This window comes from Botryllus schlosseri, chromosome 5, assembly GCF_051294905.1.
Source record: "Botryllus schlosseri isolate E-star chromosome 5, Bs_hap1, whole genome shotgun sequence".
Classification (NCBI taxonomy): domain Eukaryota; kingdom Metazoa; phylum Chordata; class Ascidiacea; order Stolidobranchia; family Styelidae; genus Botryllus; species Botryllus schlosseri.
In genome coordinates, this window is record NC_137240.1 from 27799806 (window position 1) to 27823006 (window position 23201).

The 23201-nt window shown below is 39.9% G+C and overlaps 2 protein-coding genes across 3 annotated transcripts in view; both read right to left on the reverse strand.

Moving 5' to 3' along the window:
- Window positions 1–14406, reverse strand: part of LOC145439898 (adhesion G-protein coupled receptor G5-like) — a 45735-nt gene extending 31329 nt beyond the window's left edge. The window contains exons 1-7 of one of the 2 annotated variants that reach the window (XM_080317562.1): window positions 14238–14406; window positions 10523–10678; window positions 8362–8562; window positions 6856–7053; window positions 6707–6799; window positions 5675–5809; window positions 3558–3667 (exon numbers count right to left, since the gene is read on the reverse strand). In XM_080317562.1, coding sequence (XP_080173688.1) covers window positions 3558–3667; window positions 5675–5809; window positions 6707–6799; window positions 6856–7053; window positions 8362–8562; window positions 10523–10678; window positions 14238–14390 — 1046 coding nt within the window. In that variant the 5' untranslated portion in view covers window positions 14391–14406. The remainder of the gene's footprint in view (window positions 1–3557; window positions 3668–5674; window positions 5810–6706; window positions 6800–6855; window positions 7054–8361; window positions 8563–10522; window positions 10679–14237) is intronic. The other variant, XM_080317561.1, reaches the window with a different exon arrangement.
- A 1325-nt stretch (window positions 14407–15731) lies between these two features.
- Window positions 15732–18791, reverse strand: LOC145440015 (uncharacterized). The gene is made up of 4 exons (XM_080317676.1): window positions 18194–18791; window positions 16969–17220; window positions 16345–16632; window positions 15732–15859 (listed from the first exon to the last, which is right to left on the reverse strand). The coding sequence occupies exons 1-4, from the start codon at window positions 18282–18284 to the stop codon at window positions 15732–15734; spliced, it is 759 nt and encodes a 252-aa protein (XP_080173802.1). The 5' UTR covers window positions 18285–18791.
- Window positions 18792–23201: the final 4410 nt, after the last annotated feature.

A 23201-nucleotide genomic window follows, 5' to 3' on the forward strand; every position in this document is an offset into this window, starting at 1 on the left:
CAACCATGCCGTCTGGGAGCAGCTGAGAAGTAACGCAAACGGCAAACGTATTGGCCTTTGTTGCGCAGCCGATTGAGCATTCTAACTCTCGTTCTCGAGCGCACTCAGACGGCATGGTTGCGTCACAATATCAAACTCCGTCACAGTAAATCAGGTTTGTTAATGTTTTCATCGTTTCAAAACATCACAAGACTGCGATACAATGGAAAGATAGGAAAGTGTCGAAACAACTTGGAGTAGCCTTTAAGATCAGACACCCACCTTAGCCTAGGCGAAGTAAATAAGAGGCATACACACTGAATGAAAGGTAATGCAGAGAATATAAGACGCAAGCGACAAAATGAAGTGGCATGTGGCGGAGGTCGTGGTCCGGTAATCCTGAGGACTGGCTAGTATTCATTTAGAAGAAATTGCTTGTATTTCGACTTGTATGCGGACATGCTCGACGACTGTCGGATAACCGGCGAGATGCTGTTCCACAATCGGGGTCCGGCATAGGCTACTTGATAGAACAATGCGTTTTCTGGTATTCAGTCCTGATCATATGGCAGTTGTTCTTCGTTGAAGCGCGTGTGCTGTACTTGTGCGTTTTTGTCTCCGAGGTGAAGTAGTCGTAGAAATTTGAGGGACATTGACCGCAATGGAACTGATACCTAAACTTGGCAATTTCTAGCTTCCTCATATCTTCTATGTTTAGAACACCAAATCTTTTGAGAAGCGATTTATCAGTTGCACATCCAGGCCCCCGTGGGCCTTTGGCAATGATACGGATGATCCGATGTTGAAGTTTTTGCAATGGGTCAATTTTATTCTTACAGACAGCACCCCAACAAAGAATTTCGTATTGTAACTTTGATAGGAATAGAGTGTTGAAGACAGTGGTGCCATTCCTTGTGTTTCAACACTAGATCTAGTGTTTTTTCGGTCATCCTAGTGTTCTAGTGCTTTTTTCGCAAAATTTTGCTAATCTAATTTTTTTCTGCTATTATGCGAACAATGAATATTCTAACCTTGGACTACTAAATTATACGCTAACTTGATCGCTATTAAGGCGATTTGGTGCCTCTGGCTGTGTTTCTTTTCAACAATTCTATGTGGTGGTGCAGAAACAAGCAATTATTACGTAACATGGTGCGCGGTGAATCCGTACTTATGAGGGAAAGTCTCTGAAAAAAATGAAGTGCGATTTCGCTCTGATGCTCTGTCGTTTCTTGTTGAACTCAGCCTGCAGATTCGGGCAATATTTTCATTTGAAGGGGACAGCATACTTAAGTGTCTTGAATCCGTTAATTAACAGCCTTTTCAACACAAGAATAATAAAATCAATCATTCCTCGAGCTGTGCAATTTCTGATATTATTTGATGAACTTGATAATTTGTCGGAAGAATGGGCTGCTTTGGCAAGATCACAAAATGAGCTGCACGTTATCAGTCAATACCCTCCAACAGAATTTTTGCAAAAATTGAAATCTGTACACAATGGATTCGGTGAATCAAAATTTCCTTTACTGGGAAAGCTCATGACGAATCTCTTGGCATTGCCATATTCCACTGCATTCGTGGAAATGAATTATATTGCACATAGACACTAGGGCTCTTCAGAACTGAATTTTTTCTCAAATCGTACTGGCTACTTGATAAAATTGTTAGGTTACCTAATTTAAGCCTGCACACAAACTTTGGTTCAATTCCAGCCAGCAACCGCTTTGCTACAGGAGAAGAAAGTTTATATTTATTATGTAAAAATAAATGATAAAATTTTTTAAAATTTTCTGTTCACCCCATGAAAGTGTTAGGCTGTCTATAGAAACGATGCTCACCAAATTTGGTTCAATTCCAACCAGTGACATCGGAGTTATTGCCGTCGAAAAATTTGGATTTGAATAAAATAGTATTTACGGTGACCGATTATTTGTTTATTTATTATAGTTGTAGAGCTTCGTGGAGGTACAGAACTTCAATATACAATTAAATAGTATATTCATATTGAAATGAACCCGAATATTTTCGGCTGACACTCGTCAGGGGTAATCGTCAGCAACTAGTAGAGAATTGGAAAGAACATTGTATATCAACAATCGTATCACAAAATATGACGTCACCAGCAAGAAATTTCGAATGAGAGAGCGTTCAATGTACTATTTTTAGGTGATACACGAACTCCTTTTGTTGACAGAGTTTTGGTTGGTGTATTTTGATAAAAGTTGATTCCAAGGCACACAAATGGAATTGTGAACGGCCTCGACCTACGATTCGAAATCGGTCGTCTCGATAATTATTCGCACAAATCGGATTATCCAACAGATGTTTGCCGATGGCAGAATTAATTGCCTTTGTTGATATACAATGTTCTTTCCAATTCTCTACTAGTTGCTGACGATTACCCCTGACGAGTGTCAGCCGAAAATATTCGGGTTCATTTCAATATGAATATACTATTTAATTATTATAGTTGTGCTCACCGTAAATACTATTTTATTCAAATCCAAATTTTTTGACGGCAATAACTCCGCTTCCCCTGGTTGCACTGGACGGCCCAGTGCTAACATTGCAGAGTGATCGCCTTTACCAACCCTCTTGTATGATTCAAATCCATATCAATTTGTTACAACTTCTCGAGGCTTCTATCTATTCGATCCTATTGGCTGATATAATAACAGACTGGAGCATAGCTAAATAGTTAGTCACGTATTTTATTTGCGGTTCTACGTGTGCGTGATAGACGCCTTCTTGCATGCATATTGAACTTTATATTAGTTATTTGATGTAAGATAAATGGCAAATTATTCTGTCTTTCACACAGCTAGCAAAATGCAATGACTTAGAATCGTCACTGATACTTCAAACATTCAATTTGACTTGAATTGTGACTTAACTCGTGACTCGACTTGACTTGACTTGACTCGAGTCACATCCAAAAAACGAGTGACTTGACTTGACTCGAGTCACCTTCAAAAATCGATTGACTGACTTGACTCGAGTCAAAATGTGCAATGACTCGTGACTCGAAGGTAGTGACTAGATCCCAACACTGCCATGATCAAGAAATGAGCATGTATGCTGTTCTAGTAGGCCTTGGAGGTTAAATGCTATGCATTGATAATAAAACTCATGTTAATACGAACAAATACGGTTCCAAGTGTCCTCTTGATCTCCCGAAATCATCAAAGAATTCATACAACCATACTGACTTTCTCTACAACCTGATAGTGTGAGTCAGTATTTCCCCGTTGACGAACATAAAGTCTAAACTGACTTGATGTTTCGAATTACTTTAGCTGTCTGCCATCATCCACAGCACCCAAAATACAAAGCCGCTGGACAAAATAGAGCAACAACCTTCACAATAAATTTGATAAATATTACATTTGTTAAATATATTGCGTTGTTTCGACACTGGTGTTTTTTCTTTGAACGTTAATGGGTCAACGTCAATTCTTTACGAATTTAGTGGGCCATGTGCAAAAATGGCTCAAGTCCGCCTCTGTCTATGTCATGAAATCTTGCTAGTTCACAAATACCGTCTGCATAAATGATTACATTTATTGTATACTCACTTGAACGTTATGTGTATCACACAGACCAAAATCAATCCGACTATAGACGTTCCGCATCCAATATAGCCCACGACGTCCAGCGCAAAACTGTTTGGTATTGGGTAGGTTTGCTGTTGATAAACACGCAACCAATCATTACGTACGAATGGTTTTGTCAACGGAATCCATAACAAAGTACCGTTCCCAATATTCGGTAAATATCGCCAGTGGTACAATATATAATAGGGTTAGTGATAGAGTTGCATTTAAAACAAAAATCAATATAAAACAAACATGTTCATAACAAGGCCCTTGTTTAAAACATGCTTTATTGCATTTTTGTTTTTTGTTTTTAAGTAATGACGTCACGAATACTCAATTGTGACATCGTAGTGGATTGACATTGACAATTGAAAACATATGGTAGATATAGATCCTTTGACGACATATCTGTGCCATTGTTGTTGAACCGACGATTTTGAGGGTTCCAACCATCCCATATCGATATACGTCGGCTATATCCGGTGGTAATTGTCCGTAGGCTCATACGACATGTTTATGGAAAGTATTTCACGATTGTAGCACAATTTTACAATTTAAAAAAACACTATTTTTTGGAACAGGCCTTTGTTTAAAACGCTGTTTGAAACATGTTTCAAACGAAGTGTTTTTAAACACCGTTTGTTTTAAATGCAACCCAAGTTAGTGGTATATGGAAGCTCCTATAACATGGCCGCTACTCAACTGGCAGACCGTGGTCCGAATGCGAACATTGTCACAGTGTTGGGATGACTCGAGTCATGACTTGACTCGTGTCAGACTCAAGTCAATTTTTCGCTTGATTTGACTTGACTCGAGTCACTTTGCAAAATTGACTTGACTTGACTTGACTCGGCGCTTCAGAAATGTGGATTGACTCGTGACTCGGAGCAAAATTTACGAGTCAATTTCAATCATCTAGTAAACGGTGTCGATTAAATCGCTGCATCTTTTTGATGTCAGGATTGTTCGCGATAGGCTGGTGTGACTTGTGAGAGCAATAAATCAGTCAATCACTGATTGTACTTTTCGCTGATCCTCCATTGTTACATCACAAATAGATTGACAGAAAACGAAGTTATCACGGCTTAAGTTTCTTTACTAGCCGTAGAATAATCTAATAGTAACGTATCTCTGTTCGTTAGACGGATCAGTGCTTACATCGCGAAGTGCCCACCTTAGCCAACCCCTTGTATGATTTGAATCGAACGAATATTTAATGCGTTAATAATCTCACGATGTGCATTAGGGTGTATTGTACCATATCAATTTGTTTCAACTTCTCGGCACTTCGTATTCGATCCTTTATTTTGACTCAGGTATTTTATTAGCAGCTCTAAGCGTGCGAGAGCGATACAACGCATGTTGCACGTATATTTATCTTTGAATCCTCCCTCATACTTCGAAAATTAAATTTGACTTAAATTGTGACTTGACACGTGACTTGACTTGAATTGACTCGACTTGACTCGAGTCACCTCCAAACAACAAGTGACTTGACTTGACTCGACTCACCTTCGAAAATCGATTGAATTGACTTGACTCGTGACTCGAAGGTAGTGACTTGATCCAAACACTGCATTTTCAGCGTTTGATCGGACCTTATCTGTCTCAGTATTTACTTAATTTTGTCAACAAAATCAAAGCAAAATCAAATACACTGTGAACCAAACTCATTTCTTGATATGACTGACAGAAGAATAAATACCTACGCTTATTACATTTGCTAATATCGCTCTACCACATGTCTTATATAGTTTTACCGTCTTTCGTCTGACAGTAGATTATTTCATGAGAGGTAAAATGGATTTAAGCAAATTTCAAACTTTTGTATCTGGAAGTTTTCTAAAAATAGTCGAGTTTCCCTGATCTGCAGTCTCATATTCATACCTCAGAATGTGAGAATACCGACGGAACCATGAACCTTTCGCCACATTATTATGTACACTATTGTCTATATAATACAGAATGTTAATCGCGTCAACACAATAATGATATAACAGGTAAACATGCCATTGAGATATTATTTTAGCAGGTTATTCTTCGATAACATCATGATAGGAGTCGTGACTTGATAAGAACAGCATGTTTGAACTCACCACAATGACTGCAAAGTTGGTAGTGTGATCACAATCGCAAGTAGTTCGACTTTGCAAGACTGTCGTCGTACAGCCTGAATATTTCCATTCGTTTGTCAATATGTCCAAGTAGGCACATCGGTGAGAAACGAAGTCCTGTAGGGAGGATTTACAGAACGCGTTCTCATGAAATCTTCGGAATTTAAGAAAAATGATCGTGATTGTTTTATATGCGGATGTGTATTCAGTCCATCGGATTATTATTTGATATCAGTTGTCACGACAAATTGCCCTCCAATAATGTGATGATGGAAAGAATGCGTAGACACTGAGAAGCCCACACCAGCAGCGAATACTTATTCACTATTTGATGCGGTAACCATGTTTGAAGTGTAAGTCAACAACTGCAACAGTGACATGCCATTACATGTATTTGGGTTATCTCATCCTTTTACTACAGGTGTCCTGGAGGCTGCATCGTTCAAATTTGATGCCACCGAGTACAGCGACTTCATAGCGTTATTTGTTGTTTCTTTACGTATATCTCCCCTTTGTATTCGATCTCAAGACTATTGAAATTTTAAACAGTATAATACAGCAAGAATCGACTATGCCAAGAAACCCAGGGTATATATAAATAAATTCCATTAGATTATAGATTATTTCGACGGTAGATAGTGATTTACGGGTGTTAAATGCTCTCAGTGAACATATTTTATCAATGAAAGTCCTTGAAAACTAGATATTTTCTAGTCTAATTGCTTAGTCGCCCATCATTATATTTTCAGGCGACAACGGGTGCCACTTTCAAGATTTACGTTTTTCGCCGTTGAAAGGTAGAATCGGAGCTTACGATACTTAAGTATACTTAAGATACCTAAGATACTTAAATATCGTAGGCCCCGGTAGAATATTGGTATCATAATGTATCTCCGCCTTTTTCAGCTCACAGGTCCATGGTCCAATATATACGGTGAAATGATTAGTTCTCAAAGTTAAAACTCCACTTTCTAATTATGTAACAACGCTGGCGATATGCAATTCTGAACTCACTTTTTCTGATGCTCTTGTAGATAAGGAAAATGAATGAGAGACTGGTTCGCGCAAGCCCTTTAGAGAAGTACCAGCAATCTGCAAACTCAGTACCTGCAATACGAAATGGTAAGCGGTCTTTCGATACCTGAATGCAGCCATGTAATTACGTTATGTATTTTCCCGTTGTTCCCATACGGCGGGGCAAAGAACGTTGCGTTCACATGGAACAGAAAGACGGCGTTGGCAGTTCGACAGTTATTCGGAAACGCAGACGCTGGGATTATGGACGAAGCAGTTTGATCAACATCAGTCATCGACTCATTGAGATATGCGTGTCGCGGATTTGAACAATTCATCTTTTGACCCTGTGAAATGGATGTGAAGATATCTGTCGAAGAGTTTCGACCCGTTGGTTGTTATGTTATACTAAGAGTCGTCAGCATTTCTACTTTGTCGAAGTACTCGAGTAGGTTTTGCCTACTTTCCCAAATATTTATGTGTTTAGACTACTTACATTTCTATACGTGAAAAGTTATCCCGCAAAACTACGTCCTTTTACAACTTGGATTTGAAAAGTAGAAAGTAGTTTTAGGATAAGTTTGCGTCACGTTTCTAAGTGAAACTGTATTCACAACCCCGTGAGATAACATATGTATCAAGGAAACTAAATATATTTTTGGATATTCTACTAGAATACCGGGTCATCAGCCCTGCTTGGTTCGTCTAAAGATAGCCAGCGCCGATTAACTACTAAACTAGGCGACCGCTCGTCCAAATCTAGATTTACTAACGACATTATTTAGTAATTTCTATACCTTTCATTATACCTCCACTTGAAGTCGCTTAGACATGTATTATAGCAGTGTTTTTCAACCTTCTTGACTTCTCGCACCCATTTTGGACCGTCACGTACCCCCGCAGACTCCAAAGTATTAGTTAAATTTCAGCTCTATTATCTTGCAACCGCCATCTGTCCTGTGCAAATATCAACTGTAGGACAGTGATAAACATCAACAAAATGACCATTCTTGAGAATAACATCATAGCCTACTATTTATGTAAAGTAAGAAGGCTTTTACTATTTTTCAAAGCTAATTCTGTAGCTAAATTGCTTGAAATACGCGGCCGTGTGTTGATAATTTCATATGAACGAGTGACGTTTCCACAAAAAATATAGGTGGTGGCGAATGTAATTATATCGCGCAACGTTAGCGGGTAAGAGATTTTTAAGAACATACATAACGTCCAGCATAGTCATATCTATTTTTCAGCTCATCTTGAAGTTATTCTGGAATAGCGGTTTAGTATGTCACAGGAGAAAAAGGGTTTGTGCAATCAAATATTTTCCAAAACCCCAACAAAACATTTCTAAACAGCAATATGTTTGGATCAGTAGGCTATTTGCAATTTGGAAATTAAAATGAGTTCGCACTGTATAATATTTCATCTCAGATGGCCATTATGTTAATGTACGTTATGAAGTATTAGCAGTTATGAAGCGAAACTGTCTCGCAATTTCTCTAATTGAAAAAATACACAAATTATGTCATCAACATTCGCGGTCCCCCTGAAAATGCTTCGCGGAGCCCGAGGGGGAATGTGACTTTCTTTATCTACATATTTTGCGATATAGTGCGCTACTTTCCATACTCGATCATGACACAACCCCTCACATGGAAAACGTTCGATCTTGAACTGTAAGTCAACCGATCTCCCGGTATTGTTACGAGGCTGGCGAAATCGTCCAATGACGCCACGACTGTCAGCTTCTGTCGCGAATTGAGCATTGAGCTTCCGTGCTGCTGAGAACCGTCAACGGCATCGTGTACGTTATCGACAAAGCCCATGAAATTTGCTAAACTCCGCGGAGTAACCTGAAAGCGACAGAATGATCACGTGATGATGATGATCGGTGGGAGTCTGATCTTAAAGGCTACTCCATGTTGTTTCGATGTTTCGACACCTTCCTATCTTTTTATTGTATCGCAGCGTTGTGAAGTTTTTGAAATGATGAAAATATTAATAAACTGGTTGATTGATTGGCGTTGCTTTTATAACAAGTATATTTTGCGAAACGCAGTGTCTTCTTTTTCTTCATTCGAATACTTTCCGATTCCTGTTTTAGAGGCTTCGTATTACATCTAACAACATGAAATTTATAATCCAATAACGTAATCACATAAAATCGTAATTTCCCGCCAATATGTAATATTTGCAACTAGCTTGATATTGTGGGGTGCAGAGTTTCTAGAATGTTCTATGCTTCCCATCTAAATTTCATTATTGCTTGATTTGAGCGAATCATCATTATCAATCGGCATTTTTCTTTTTCTCTATATATACATTCATTAGCTCCTAGGGATGGTGTGAACGCGAGGTTCACGTTCGCGTTCTGAGTGTGAACCTCGCAAATTTAGAGGTTTACGTTCACAAACGAACCTTGGTAGGTTCTGCACTGTGAACCTTTTCCATATATTACAAGTTTCACTTCATTATAACATCTTAGGTTGAAATTTTTTGAATTTCAACTGTGGGCCACTGAGGCACGGCGGTGCCAGCATAAAAAATCAACACCAAACGAGCATGTGTCTTGACAATCTCAAAAATATTACTTGCTTTGTTACAAAAGTTTGCTCGAATATTTAGTGACTCTCTGCTGTGATCTTGACCCGCAATCACACAACATCGAGGGCGAAATGCGCTACACATAGGTATTCGGCGAATGATGCTTATTCAGCCAACGGATGGAATTGATATCGCCGTCGTTTACATGATGTACAAAATCAAGCAGCCGCACGGGGACAATCTTTATTACATATGTTTATTGTACCATAAAAGCCAAATCCGTGAGATTGGGGTGTTGGCTTCTGCTGTATAACTTGTTAATAGGGTAACATCGGTAGCCAGCATAAAAACCCGTTTACACTCTGCTCAATATCAAAGTGGCAAAACTCAGACGCCGAATATACATTGTCCGGTCTGGCCTGGACCCGTTAAGGTGTAAACTTATATTCCCTTGCTAGTCCTCGTTGAAATTGTTGGCAAAGCGACGGTATATATTGATTTTATGGTATTATTATATCATTTGATTGCCCCCGTTGATACATTTGGCGAGGTTTGAAAAGTCGATATGTATTTCAGCATAGTGGCATTATATGGCCCGAGTCGTCGCCAGATATCGTGCATAATAATATACGCTATCACTTCACTGAAATGTAAGGTTGGAGTTAGCAATATGACGTCACGTGACGTCCATGAGGTTCACGTTCCCGTTCACACAGAACCTTTCAAAAAGGTTTGCGTTCACACGGAACCTTTCAAAAAGGTTTGCGTTCACACGAACCTGAACCTTTCAGAGGTTCACACCATCCCTATTAGCTTCCTTAGTTGTCTCAATGAATTTGCGGAAAAGACGGTTTTGATTCCTGTTGTAAAACATTGTTATAAACCCGGCATGCCTACCAGTATAACTTGTTGCGTATCGACGTTCCTTCGCACCCTATCTGTGTTTATTCTAATTAGCAAATCATCATTTGTATTAGAGTATAATGTTTGATTTATACAGCGGCATAGTTCCGAGGTAGATGCTGTTTACGTGTGCCACTTTTTCGACGTGAATTCACATCCTTTTTGTAAAGGGTGAGTGCTCCAATTATGCCTGAGTTAGCCGCATGAACCATATGAATTTATTAGTAGTAGGGTTGTATCCTATGGGTAGCTTTATTTCCTTTACTTTGCCTGTGGCGCCCATGATATCTAATGTATGCTTATGTGAAACTGCGGCAGTGCACGAAAGAAAGCACATGAACGTTGATACAAAAAGTCCCTGCTTACCTCCGCATGTGAAGCCTTTGTATTCCGCACTAACGTTGCAGTGACGTTGATGTAATCTGCCAAATCAGTAGTTGAAGAAGTAAACGATGCAGACACAGAATTCAAAGTATCGGTCACGGATTGTATCGATGTCGTTGTGTAGTGCATCGTTGTTACCTGGAGTGGTATTTATCGTCATTTTTGCATCTATATTAGGGTTACCATATTTCAGCAACCCAAATTCCGGAAACTCGTTAACGCCCACTAGTGGATTTCAAAATGAGTTATGACGTCACACTAGCAAAGCATAGCTCATTGACCAGAGGTGGTCCCCATTCGGTTCAGGAGTATGTGGCTGTGTGTTGTGTAACCGGAACCGAAAGCACATGTTTTAAGCCCCTCCCGCCCAAATAAACAATGATTTTGAGCCCACACTATAGGGTAATCGATGCAACTTCAGTGGGGGGGGACTTGATATATGAATCTGGTTTCTATAATGCATCTGCTCGTTAAATTATTTGAATGAATTCTGTCAATAATATTGGTCGTTCCATACATCACTATATAGTTACTACTCTCCGCCCACATGATCAGAGCTAGCGGTAGAGCTGGTGGAGGGTGATGAGTTCGAAAATACAGGGAGCGTAATTGCACATAGTTAAGTTATGTTCATGTCCTACCGATAAGATTGTTTATCAGCATTATGCCGGTGCGCACCACGGAGCTTTATAAACATCCCACATCCAGTGGTTTCCAACCTTTTATGGTCGCGACTCCATCTCCAATTTGAAAATGTTTCGTGGCCCAGATCAATATTTGACGAACTGATGACTAAAAGAAGTCAGCCCCTTTGCCCAGACTTACTCACGAACTATTTTGGAAGCTAATTACGTTCAACGTAATCAAAAACCCCAGAATAAAGGCAAACGACCCCCCCACCCCCGTTTGGAACCACTATCTTTGAATAAAGCATTTACACGGTCTTAACGACCTCTAGGAATATACCGTTCTCTTATAATTGTGATTACAATTAGGCTTATTCCAGTAAATGAAGGTTGGTTTTATTTATATTTTATTGCAGTTTTTGCAAGGGTGGTAGGCCTACTCTTCATATTAAAATCAATAAATGTGATAGTAAATCGCCCGCAGCGCGAAGAAAAATATCATACATCAGCATAATCATTCCTAAAAAATATTGCTTCATGCTGATTTACGAAATAATTATGAGCCTACGTCAAGTCTTCAAAATTCCGGACATTTGGCATATTTTAGAAATTCCTCCCGGACGCTAGTTTGAACGGTGAAATTCCGGACATGTCCGGAAAATTCCGGACGTATGGCAACCCTAATCTATATGCATGTATCGAATACCCACAGTACTCAGAATTTAGGTTACCATCCTACAGGTAGGTATTCAGTAGCCTATTCATTCTAATTAGATATCGGTTTCATAACGCCGAAGGCCTCGAAAAGGCCATTCAATCGTCTGTTTCACTACTATGGAATTCAATGTTCGAGTGTTCGACCTGCTTTCGATAATTACTATGACTCACAAATTCCCCAGAATATAATAAGACACATGAATGACAGCATTTATATAGACTATATGATTTCCCTGTCGTTCGTGGTTTTCAATTTGAATATTAATCAATGAGAAATCAATGTTTATGATAGTTATTTACAGAGTGCGCACTCTGCGCAGTGACGTCAAATAAGAGGTGGTCGCGAGAGACATCCCGCTTTCTCCTAAAGCAGTGGTTCTTAACTTTTTTCATATCGTTACCCCCAAGAAGAAAATGATGGGATGCAATTACCCCTTTTCAAAAAATAACGTGACATCATCATAATATTACATCATAACGTGACGTCATAATGTACACTGAAATGCCTGTTGAAAATATCATGTCAATGGGAAGACTGCGGCTCTTTTTGTGTTAACTGGTGGTCACATCTAGACAAAGGAGAGGATAATAGACATCATGTCATGTAATTGTCAATCGCAAACTTATTTCGATATTTCGTTTTGATAGATACCATTGCAGAAAATCCTATTTCACGGCAATAAGTTGAATGAAATTCAATCAGAAAGTTCAACCCATGATGAGGAAGATTGGTTATTCATTTTGAAGGCCAACCCAAAAGGTTCCAATATCTTCCCTCATTTCTTCGAAGGCATTTTGATGATGTTGACTTAATTTTTCTGACTAGACTAGACCCCTACACTTTTCAATACTGACAAATCTATTTCTATGATATTGTTACTGCATTATAGGTGTAAAGCTGAACTTGGACGACCCTCGTTGTCTTTCAATTTGCCAGTATGCGTAACAATATATGATCCCCACTACTGGAAAATAAATTGGACTTACCTAGCACTATACTAAACTACATTCGACCCTGTTATTATCACTTTTCCAGAAACTCAGTTACAACAAAAATAATAATAGATCACTGATAGAGTTGTGTGTTCAAGGTTTGTTTCAAATCAATGTGTGAATGATCCGACAACCACGAGATCAAAATTTTCGATATTATTGATAAAAGTCATTACCATGTTTACAGACTTTGAATAATATTATCCTGATGCCAAGGTGGTAAATTAACATATCCGGACCCAATTCAACTTCGCTTGTATAGCGCGAGTGAGATTTCAAGTTGGTAAATTAACACATTGATTGAATATTATCATGATTCTTATGACGCAACTAAAGTCAACCCTATTCTAGAAGCGCGAAAACATATAGCGACTGTGTGAAAAATCGAAAACGGAGCTGAAAGTTGATCAATTCAAGTAATATTCAGTTTCAAAAAGATTAAACTCCTAAAGAAAGATTGGAGTTATACCTACAAGTGACAATTTGTTGGTATTCAAGTCGTCTCCGGTGTGGTTCTGTTATTCGTTACCCGCGTGAGCGATCGTAGGATTTTACAGTTATTTCACACCTATTTGAGTATGCGGTAACCTCACAAAGGATTAGGGTTAGGACAGAAATAAGTGACAATTTGTTGGTATTCAAGTTCCCGCTGGTGGCGGTTCTGTTATTCCTTACTTATTATACTTATTATCATTTTTCCAGTGAAAGCGGATTCTGTGACAACTAAATACCTAAATATTACCTTTGTGAGTGATCGGTATGGCTATGACTTACCTAGCACTATACTAAGCTACATTCGACCCTGTTATTCATAATCACTAGTGGTTGATATGATATCACAGTAGGCATGGTGTGTTAAGTGAAACAAAATATGTACAAGCGCGCAGAAATAAAAGTTAGCCTACATTCATATTTACGTTTCAAAATATTTCAGTGCAGCGTTACAAGTTTTTAAAAAATGACTATTACCCCCGTAAAATTGGTAAATTACCCCTTTGGGGGTAATAACCCCCAGGTTAAGAACCACTGTCCTAAAGGCCTTTAGTTGTATAGAGGTTGCAGCGGAAGAAATACTAGTATCCACTGCATGGTCACTGTAATTCAATTTGTTTATATATCGGAAATGATGCGAGGTATTATTTGTAACGCGTTACTCGCAGTTGGCACTATTGCGGTACCAATGAGTCAGCAATGACAAACCGCAACGCAACCCAGAATGACATCGGGAACATTACGCGCGTTCACCGTTCAGATTACGTAATTTCATGAACACTATTTGGAAGAATCTCAGAAGAATATCACCAAGCCCGCATGTCATTTTCTATGCCCAAGAGTCTGATTTTGTGAGTATTTATGCTTACCGTCTCTGATAGATCATTTGCCGTCATGGTGTAGCACGAAATTTCCTTTAACTGGGAGGTGTTGAGGAACGCATACACCGTTCCATCTTCGGTCACAATGCTTTCGCATGAAGTTGAAGCAGAATATCCTGTCGTAAAGATTCCCATTTTCATTGCACCAATGCTCTGTCTTTACTGGGATAAGATTATGAATTAGCTAGATGGATAGACATAGATATATGTCTTCTCGCCGGATAAACCATAGTACTCTGGAATGGACCGGGAAACGGCGAGGGATTTGTATGAGCCTACAACACAGCACACATTACAGAAGTCGTTCAAAACGTTTTTCAGCTTGTGGCACACTTAAATAATTGTTTACGAGAGTAGAAAGTCCTTTAAACAACTTTTTCTCGTTTTCTATAATGCAATGAATCTTTTGTTAATTCCAACTTTCTATTCTAACGAGGTTGCAAACATACGCGCATTCAATTCCAAACAATCTTGCTCGTTTATATTAACACAAAGGCCATGTTCAGTGTACAGAGATAGAAAAATAACATAGAATGCTTCTTCACCGATCACGGAAGACCATTTAGAAGCACACTGGCCGCACTCACCATTCATCCAGTGTTTTGTGGAAACTTAGTTTTAAAAAATAGTGGAACGAAAGTTTCTCGTTTATTTTCGGGTCCTGGTGCAATAAACCCGAGGCCTACTCATCTTATTCTTCTTCATATTTGCACACAGACTCCTGCCGTGCTACCTCGTTCACCCTGGCTGCACCACTTATCCATAATCAACTCGATATTTAGGATTAGGTCCTAAGTAAATAAAACCCTAAAATAGTTGAACATTATTTACAATTTAGGAACCACGCAATGTAAAAATAGCAATAAGCAAGGCGTCCGCGCTGCACGGAAAAAAATCAATTCCTAATTATACTCGCTTTTTACCTGTGAGTGTATGCGGGGTCGGGCGGTTGACAACACCGTGTCGATTTCATCAATCGTGACTCGAGACCTTGTGTACCTCGCCGTTAGCAGTGTAATATCACAACACCAACCAGTATGGTTGAAAAGTGGGACTGGGCAATTCCAAGTAGAGAATTAAGTAGGGCTCGACAAAATGCTTCGAATATCAATCCTACTGATTCGAGTCGAATAGTGAGAGAAAGTACTTTCGAGAACACGTTGATTCTTCACGACATAAACGTCAGCTATTTTGGTACGTAGTAATGCAAGTCTTGCGTCCATCCATACCTAATCTAGCTCCAAGCAAAAGGTCATCAATACTGAAGTGACTCGAGTTTGGAACACCGCATTTTGAGCCTTGGCCAAAAAGGATTGCCACCTCTGATATATTGCATATTATCTCGATACATAGGTCTGTAGATTTCCGCATTTAGATTCCGCAGTATACTAGCAATTGTAAAACGTCTATCACCTTCATGCCAATAGTAGTAAAAGCATTCCATATTTCCAATATATAGCCTACAATATGAATATACATATGTTACTTGCCTTCCACGGAACATGTCTGCTCTGAGAACAAGACGTCTCCCACTTTACTGTCGGTGAAATTGTATTGTAACGTGGAGTTGACTTTAGACCGAATTGTTACTGCATTGCATTTACCTTGAGCTGAAACGTAATCACCCACTAGTCAACTTACAGATAGCTCTAAATCAGTGGTTCATACCCTGAAGGTCATGAGATTTTTTCACGTGAGCTATGGAAATAGATATGCTCTTCTATAACAAAATATTTTAAAATAGTTGAACAGCCGTAAGCTACTTCTCTATCTTGGTTTTACTTTCTTCCCTCCACCAGCACCAAACCAGCAAATAAGACGTTATCAGACCAAACACAAGCTAAACACTCACAGTAACTAAATATGTTGGGTAATTAATGTACTGTCATTTTTTCCGCTTGGTGTTTGTATGATTTTTATCATTCTAACTACCGGTTACTGTATAAACCTTTTCTTATAAAGTTTGAAGTACCGAAAAGTTTAAAAATAAGGGTCATTGATTTTTCAATATTTTCAAAAAAGCCACAGCGTTAAAATGATATGGAGCCCCCGCTCTAAATTCTGGTGGGCTGGTCGAAAGGGATCTACGACGTACCGGAGGTTGGAGCATAAGCGAATACACTTCCGTTTCGTGACCAAACCCCTGCCTCCACTGCGTCATAGTACCGCAACCGAAAACTTGTAATCGTCGCATCTTCAAGGCTTCGCGTAATCAACTCATACATTATTATTGATTGTATGGCATCGTAGGCCTGGATGATTATATCCAGTACTCCCGTAGTTTCTGTCCGTTTCAGAGCGTTGTTCGTATTATTGATAATCTCTGTAACGTTCCATCTCGACGTTACATTTTCGTTGAGAGATTGCTGCACTTGAAGGGCATCTGGGAATGTGAAGATCTTTTAAAACCACTCAAAAATATAAATTTTTCCATACTATGTGCGTTATGGCACAGTATAGTAGGCCTATATCAAGGTCGTATGACATGTTTTATATATGGTTAATTCATATATCTTAGCTTGTATATACCATACATCTTGACTTAATTATTAATGAATATGCAGTGCAGTGCAAACGCACCAATGTCTCAAAAGATGGCTTGTGCCAGACCCGCATAGTATACGATTCTCCGGTGGTATCGCTATACGTCTCGACAAGAAAATAGAATCCCAATCAATTGATAAATCTTAATATCCTTATATGTGTTGCAATTTCTCACACAAGCAAAGTGATAGCCCAATTTCATCGAAAGGTTCGAGAAGTTGACTAGAATTAAAATCGAGGGGGGCTCCGACGAGCGTTCGTCTGTTCGTCCCGGGAATGCAGGAACACGTGTTCCCTCCATACGTGTTGTGACAAATATTATTGAAATCGCCGCTGAGTTGACAGGCATTAGGTTTTGTTTTTGGTGTGCATTCATCGATATCTCGGCAGGAGGCGTTGACGAAGGTAAATCCTGAATTGCATGTACCTGAAACATGATTAACAGAACATTTAAGTTCAAGCTGACTCCGTTCATGCGTATCTTTCATGATAGTGTATATTACATACAATTAACCCAGGTTAATTTTCAGTTGTGACGTAACAGTTGATTGATATGTATGGCTCTTTGGGAGTTAAAATGGAAAAAATAGGGCCAATATGGCTCTTTGGACGAAAAAGGTTCCCGACCCCAATGCCATAGATAGAAAACGACCAAGTAAAATTGCTGTGGGATGTAGACCAGTCATAACCGACCGTGAAATAAAGACTAACCGCTCGGATATCATTCCCAAACTCTAAAACAGAACGGAATGCCCTTCACTGAGCCTGCCATCTCAAATATCATAAACATACACACAAAAGAAGCAAAAAAGGCGATTGGAATACGCAGAGCTGAATAAAGAATGCGAGTAAATATGCTGAAGGGCACGTTGCGCTAGTACGGCTACGTGGTCATTGACCCTACAGGCGTCGTAAATATATACCTATTGAAACGTATCAAAAATACCAGTCATCTTGCGATTTGAGCTGACAGAACAGGTCATTTTATTGGCAACTGTGCGTATTTTACGGAAGATCTTGGACACACCTCTCGAATAATCTGCCTGTTGCCTGAAACCATTGCATTTTCATTTTTCATGTTCAATTAACCCTACCCAAACTCAAGTTTTGAAATATTCGCTTTTTACGCATTCGATGGAGTGAATAGCAATTTGACTTCACTGGACCTTCGTAAGTCTACTTCAATCTCACCATTTTTCTTAGAGGACCGACTGCTCTCCGGAGTATTCACTATTTGCCACTTTACCTGTACTAACTACTTTATAATAATGATCTCACTATGCCACCATACCACCATTTGATTGGCAAATTTTGGTTGCTGGTGATTTGATGCACAGCCTCGAATGATATCAATTGAATATCATCGTAAGAAAGGTTTGCAATCAATAAGTTATACGTACCATTCACATTGTCATCTCTGGCCAGTAAGCTTTCAGCTAAATCGACGCAATAGGCCGTAGTCAACAAAGACATATATATTCCGAAACGCATACTGAGCGAATCCGTTCACCCTCCCGCTTAGCTTGCAATACTATAATTATGAAAGCATACGTTCATGATGGATGCATCATCGGCTACAATAGCACGATGCATCAAATCATTTCTGAATCATCTGAAATTCCGGATGAGTACTGGTTGTAAGTAAACTGGAGATCCTTTGGATTTTTCAGTCACCAGTAATGCAATATATAGCCTTAATCTGGGCTGGGCAACAGTGGGCATGCTATATCTTCGGCGTGCCACATTTACGTATTCACGTGTCTTCGTGGGTCGCAAAAACAGTTAGGTCGTTGTGACTAGTTGTACCACGTACTGATGTTGTGTGTAGCGGTCAATGCAACGACTTGTTGCAAGACACGCTTGTATAGTGCTTGATTGGAGTAGACGCTACAGCTATAGTTCCCGTTGCACGCACTAATCGACTGACTAATGACCGCTCTGAGTACTCTTGCAATCCTGATCACACACGCAGATCCAAGTAGATTTCTTTAATAACACAGAACAGTCAAATAGTAATAATTAGTGGTCAGAAACCTGTAGATTTACCAGGTTCAAATAACACTGCGGTTCAGTAACAAATAGAAAGTATAAAAGAAGCGAAATGAAGCCAATTGTCTATCTTACGACTGAAGCACGGAGCGCGCCGACCAGTGTGCGGGCTCTGTCTGAGAACACGTGTCTCGAAGACTGTGCCTGCCTGTGCTGTCACGGTTGTGGTTTCGCGCGCGGCCTATTTATGCTCTCGCGCATGACGGAATTGGGACAGCTGTTACATTGTGAGAGTTCCTCCACGTGACATCTTCCGCGCCAAATCAAACGCTTTTCGCCATGATATATGTATGTATGAATTGTATATCCCTGACTTTTAAATTTGCGATTTTGGCCAGTGAAGTAATGTTTTGAGAGATTTTTATCATTTGAGATTAATCGGCGGACCAACCAAACGCTGTGTGGCGCCTATAGGCCTACAACCTGTCGAAATTTGAACTTAATTGCCGCAATAGTGTTCATATTTCGTTGGTAGTAAAGACGGATCTTGCAACTTTGCAAGCTGTCAGCGACGATTGACCGACAAAAGCAGTGGTTCCTAACCTTTTTAATGTCGGGGCTGAATTATTGAAACTGAAACACTAAGGTAATTATATCGAAAATTCTATCGTTGGTCGTTATGCGATAGCTCTTCAGTCCTCAAACACACATATTCACAAGTTTGCGGTGCGATACACGCGCAGTAATGGGACTTAGCGGGGGACATAGCGTAGCGGTGACAGCGCCTACAAATGTGGCCAACCCAGTTCGATTTCCGTCGGAGGTTTATCTGGGCTCCTATTCCCCACCGTTGCCGTTCTTACGTTGACAAAAGTCCCAGAAAAGACCCAACGAAAGAAAACACTCACAAGGAATGGAAAGAACTAGTAGAAAGGGCCGCGGCTTCAAAAAGAACTGTGACATCTGGCACTCTAGGCCGAGGTGGATGATAGGTTAAAAGGTTCGCTACTGATGCGTGTCGTTCGACATCCTCCTATCTGTTCATGACATCGCATTGTGTGTGACTTGATCAGATGAAAAAAATAACTCAACGATTATCCTTATCCTTTTGCGATCAGTCGTTAATTTGACGTTAGCAAAGTAGTATGCGCATGAGCTCTTCAAGCAAATACTTTACAAAGAAAGGTCATCACCAGCAGAACTCGCGATGTATCCAGATTTGGTCAGATTCCCAATTTGCGGAATTCGAATCTATCCGGCTCTGGCCGGCAATTCGAAATTTAGAGTAAAAAAAATCCTGCTAAACCAAGCCAATTGGTCATATTTAAGCGGAAAATCCTGCTAAAATCGGACATTCAAAGGAAATTCAAAATCCGGATTCAGTACGACGACATTAAAAATCGATGAAATCCTGTTCCTCTTCCGTCCGGTCGGTCGGTCGGTCGGAGCGTGACCACCTTTGGATGTATCTCGTCCATGACATACGGAAATTGACGAGAACCTATCACAGAAACAATTAAAGTACAACTGCCCATGAATGTCGATCATTGTTAAGATCAAGTCACTATACCTTCAATACCTTCGGATCAGAAGTCATACCGAGTCATTAAACATTTTGACTCGAGTCAAGTCAAGTCAAGTCACATGGCTATTTTTTGAGTTGACCCGAGTCAAATCATAAAATCTCAGGTTGTGGTAGAACTGAACAGAAATCTACAGCAGGCTACGTAGTAACTCTCATTACCGTGGCAGTATAGAGCAACAAAAATTCACTGCAAATAATGTTGAATGTAGATGAAACGACTAACGTTACGCGGCAATCTAAACGCTTGCCACATCAACCTTAACGTTTCCCCGAAATTTATCTAGCGTACGTTACCCCTGGGAGTGTGCGTACCCCAGTTTTAGAAACCGCGTTGTAACGGAGTGGTTGGTATAAATATGACGCTAGTTCAGTGGTTCCCAACCTTTTTTCACCCGCGTACCATTTCGAGGTTTTATGCAGTGCTCGCGTACTACCTACATAAATTACGCGCGCCGAAGGTGGTCAAATTGTTTCCATCGGGTTGAGCTGCTGAAGGCAGCAAAACAGAAAAGAAACTGCCTATTTTATGGTGCAGTATATGATTTCTGTAGTGGATCCATTTGGAATTGCTGTGGTCAAATATATTTGGTTAGGTAAGAATCCCAATGATTTACGACTAGATCTCTTCACTACGGTGAAGAGATCTAGTCGTCGTCGTCGTCGTGGGTAGGGGCAATCCTACCAATGACTCATTGGTAGGATTGCCCTACCCACGACGACGACGGCTTCAAAAAACTCAAATTCAACCCTATCTGAACTAATAACTCCCTTCGGTCGAAAAAAGTAGAATCTACTCGCGTACCATCTGGGGGATGACCTTCGCGTATCACTAGTAATACGCGTACCTCAGATTGGGAACCACTGCGCTAGTATAAGTATTAGGCTATACCACAACTCTACCCTCAGAATGTATTGTCAACTGTCAACGTCTTGCATTATTCCATTACCATAGACGAATGTTAGCGTGATATCTTACCTTCCGAACGATCTGCATTTCAACCAACGTTAATATGACATAACCAATCAACCATACTGAAGGTTAGATCCCAGAACAGGCACCCATCGCGCACTTATGCATGCCGCGAACGCATAGTCGATTTTATATCTTATCACTGCGACGCTCCATCTAATTGCTCGGCACTGACACATTAATACAAGACTTGTTGGGTGCGCGCCTTCGTGTTAATTGGTGTAGAAAAGAAAATAGATCAATTGTCGAATGGATGACATCTTCAAGTAATATGTAACATCGCGATCGATACGCACTTCCTGCTATAAACCGGACTTGGTCGAGGCTTTATCAGTATTCAGTATAACCGCCAACTGCCTGCCAGGTGGAATGGTTCATTCGTGCCTGCTTATCATGTCATCATTTTGGTGACTCTTCAACTGCTTTGACTTAAGATCATCAGCTGACATGGCATGATCAACCATCATAGTGATATGCACTGAGGTGTAGTTTCTCGCTGCAGCAATAGCTGATCTGATCACGGAACGCGAGAAGCACACTTTGAGCATTATAATCTATTCTAGGTTTAGCACACCACAGCACTCAAAATTTTTGCTTTGAGTAACATCGGTTCTGATAATGTAATGTGGTCGCGATTTTACATACTGAGGCTGCCCGCCCACATTGTAACAAAATCATCTCAAAACTTTTGATGCGAAAGATGGACGTAATAATACATCTTTCATCAAGTTGCTCAGTGTTCACTTGTAACATGTATAGGCTACCTGGTGAATTCAGGGAGCTACATCATGATCCATGACACCATTAAAATTGGCGCCCCTACCTACGCGAGCCGCAAAATTTCTCTCCATGGACCACATCTTGTACAATGCACAATAGGCCTACATCCCTGAATTATACAGCCCGCAGTTAATTTTCTCCTTCAAGTTATTTCTGAGATTTCAACAAAGACACGTTTTGTGTGAGAACGCGCGGGTTACTGACTATATATCCGAATCATTTTACATATACGGCTATGTTCTGTGCTAGTACTTCGCTAAAGCAAGGAAATCTTCGACAATTCCGGAATTCAATAATTCAGAATCCAAGAATTCCATCCAAATAAGGTTCTCGTCGTAGCCAGTTTATGATAAATACTTCGCGATTTATTCTCACATTTTGCTGTCACCCGAGCTTTGCTGCCTACCAATATAATTGGTAATTCCGCAGTTTAAAAATTTGACAAACTTTAGGACTTTACTCACGAAAACTATTTGTATTTGTTCGTTCCTCTTCAGATAAGCTTTCCCTTTAATCCTTGCAGGAGAATATAGATCGCATTGTGCGTGAATACTTGAATCATTGCTCGAGGTGTCGAATTATTGATTGTCAGTCGAGTGTGTGGTAACTATAGTAAGGGCGTCTAATTTATTGAATGTCAACCAATAGGGATGAAAGTAGATTTTATTTTCTCACGATGATGTGCTATGCTGGACCTATGAAGACAGCCTTGGCTAACTACAGTTGGATATCAGAATTAAATTAGCATTCATTCTATAACGAGTGCAGTTCGACTATAGCATCCAAAATATGTCAATTTAACACTGCTCTGCGGCTAGTGACACTGCCGTATCGCGAACAACCCGAACACACATAAGACACGGTGATTTAATCGACATGGTTTACTTGATGACTTGAAATTGACTCGTAAATTTTGCACCGAGTCAATCCGCATTTCTGAAACGTCGAGTCAAGTCAAGTCAGTTTTGCAAAGTGACTCGAGTCAAGTGAAGTCACACGAAAAAGTTGACTCGAGTCAAGTCATGTCAAGTCATGACTGGAGTCATCCCAACACAGCGTCCGAGTCCATTCGCGGGCTGTAATT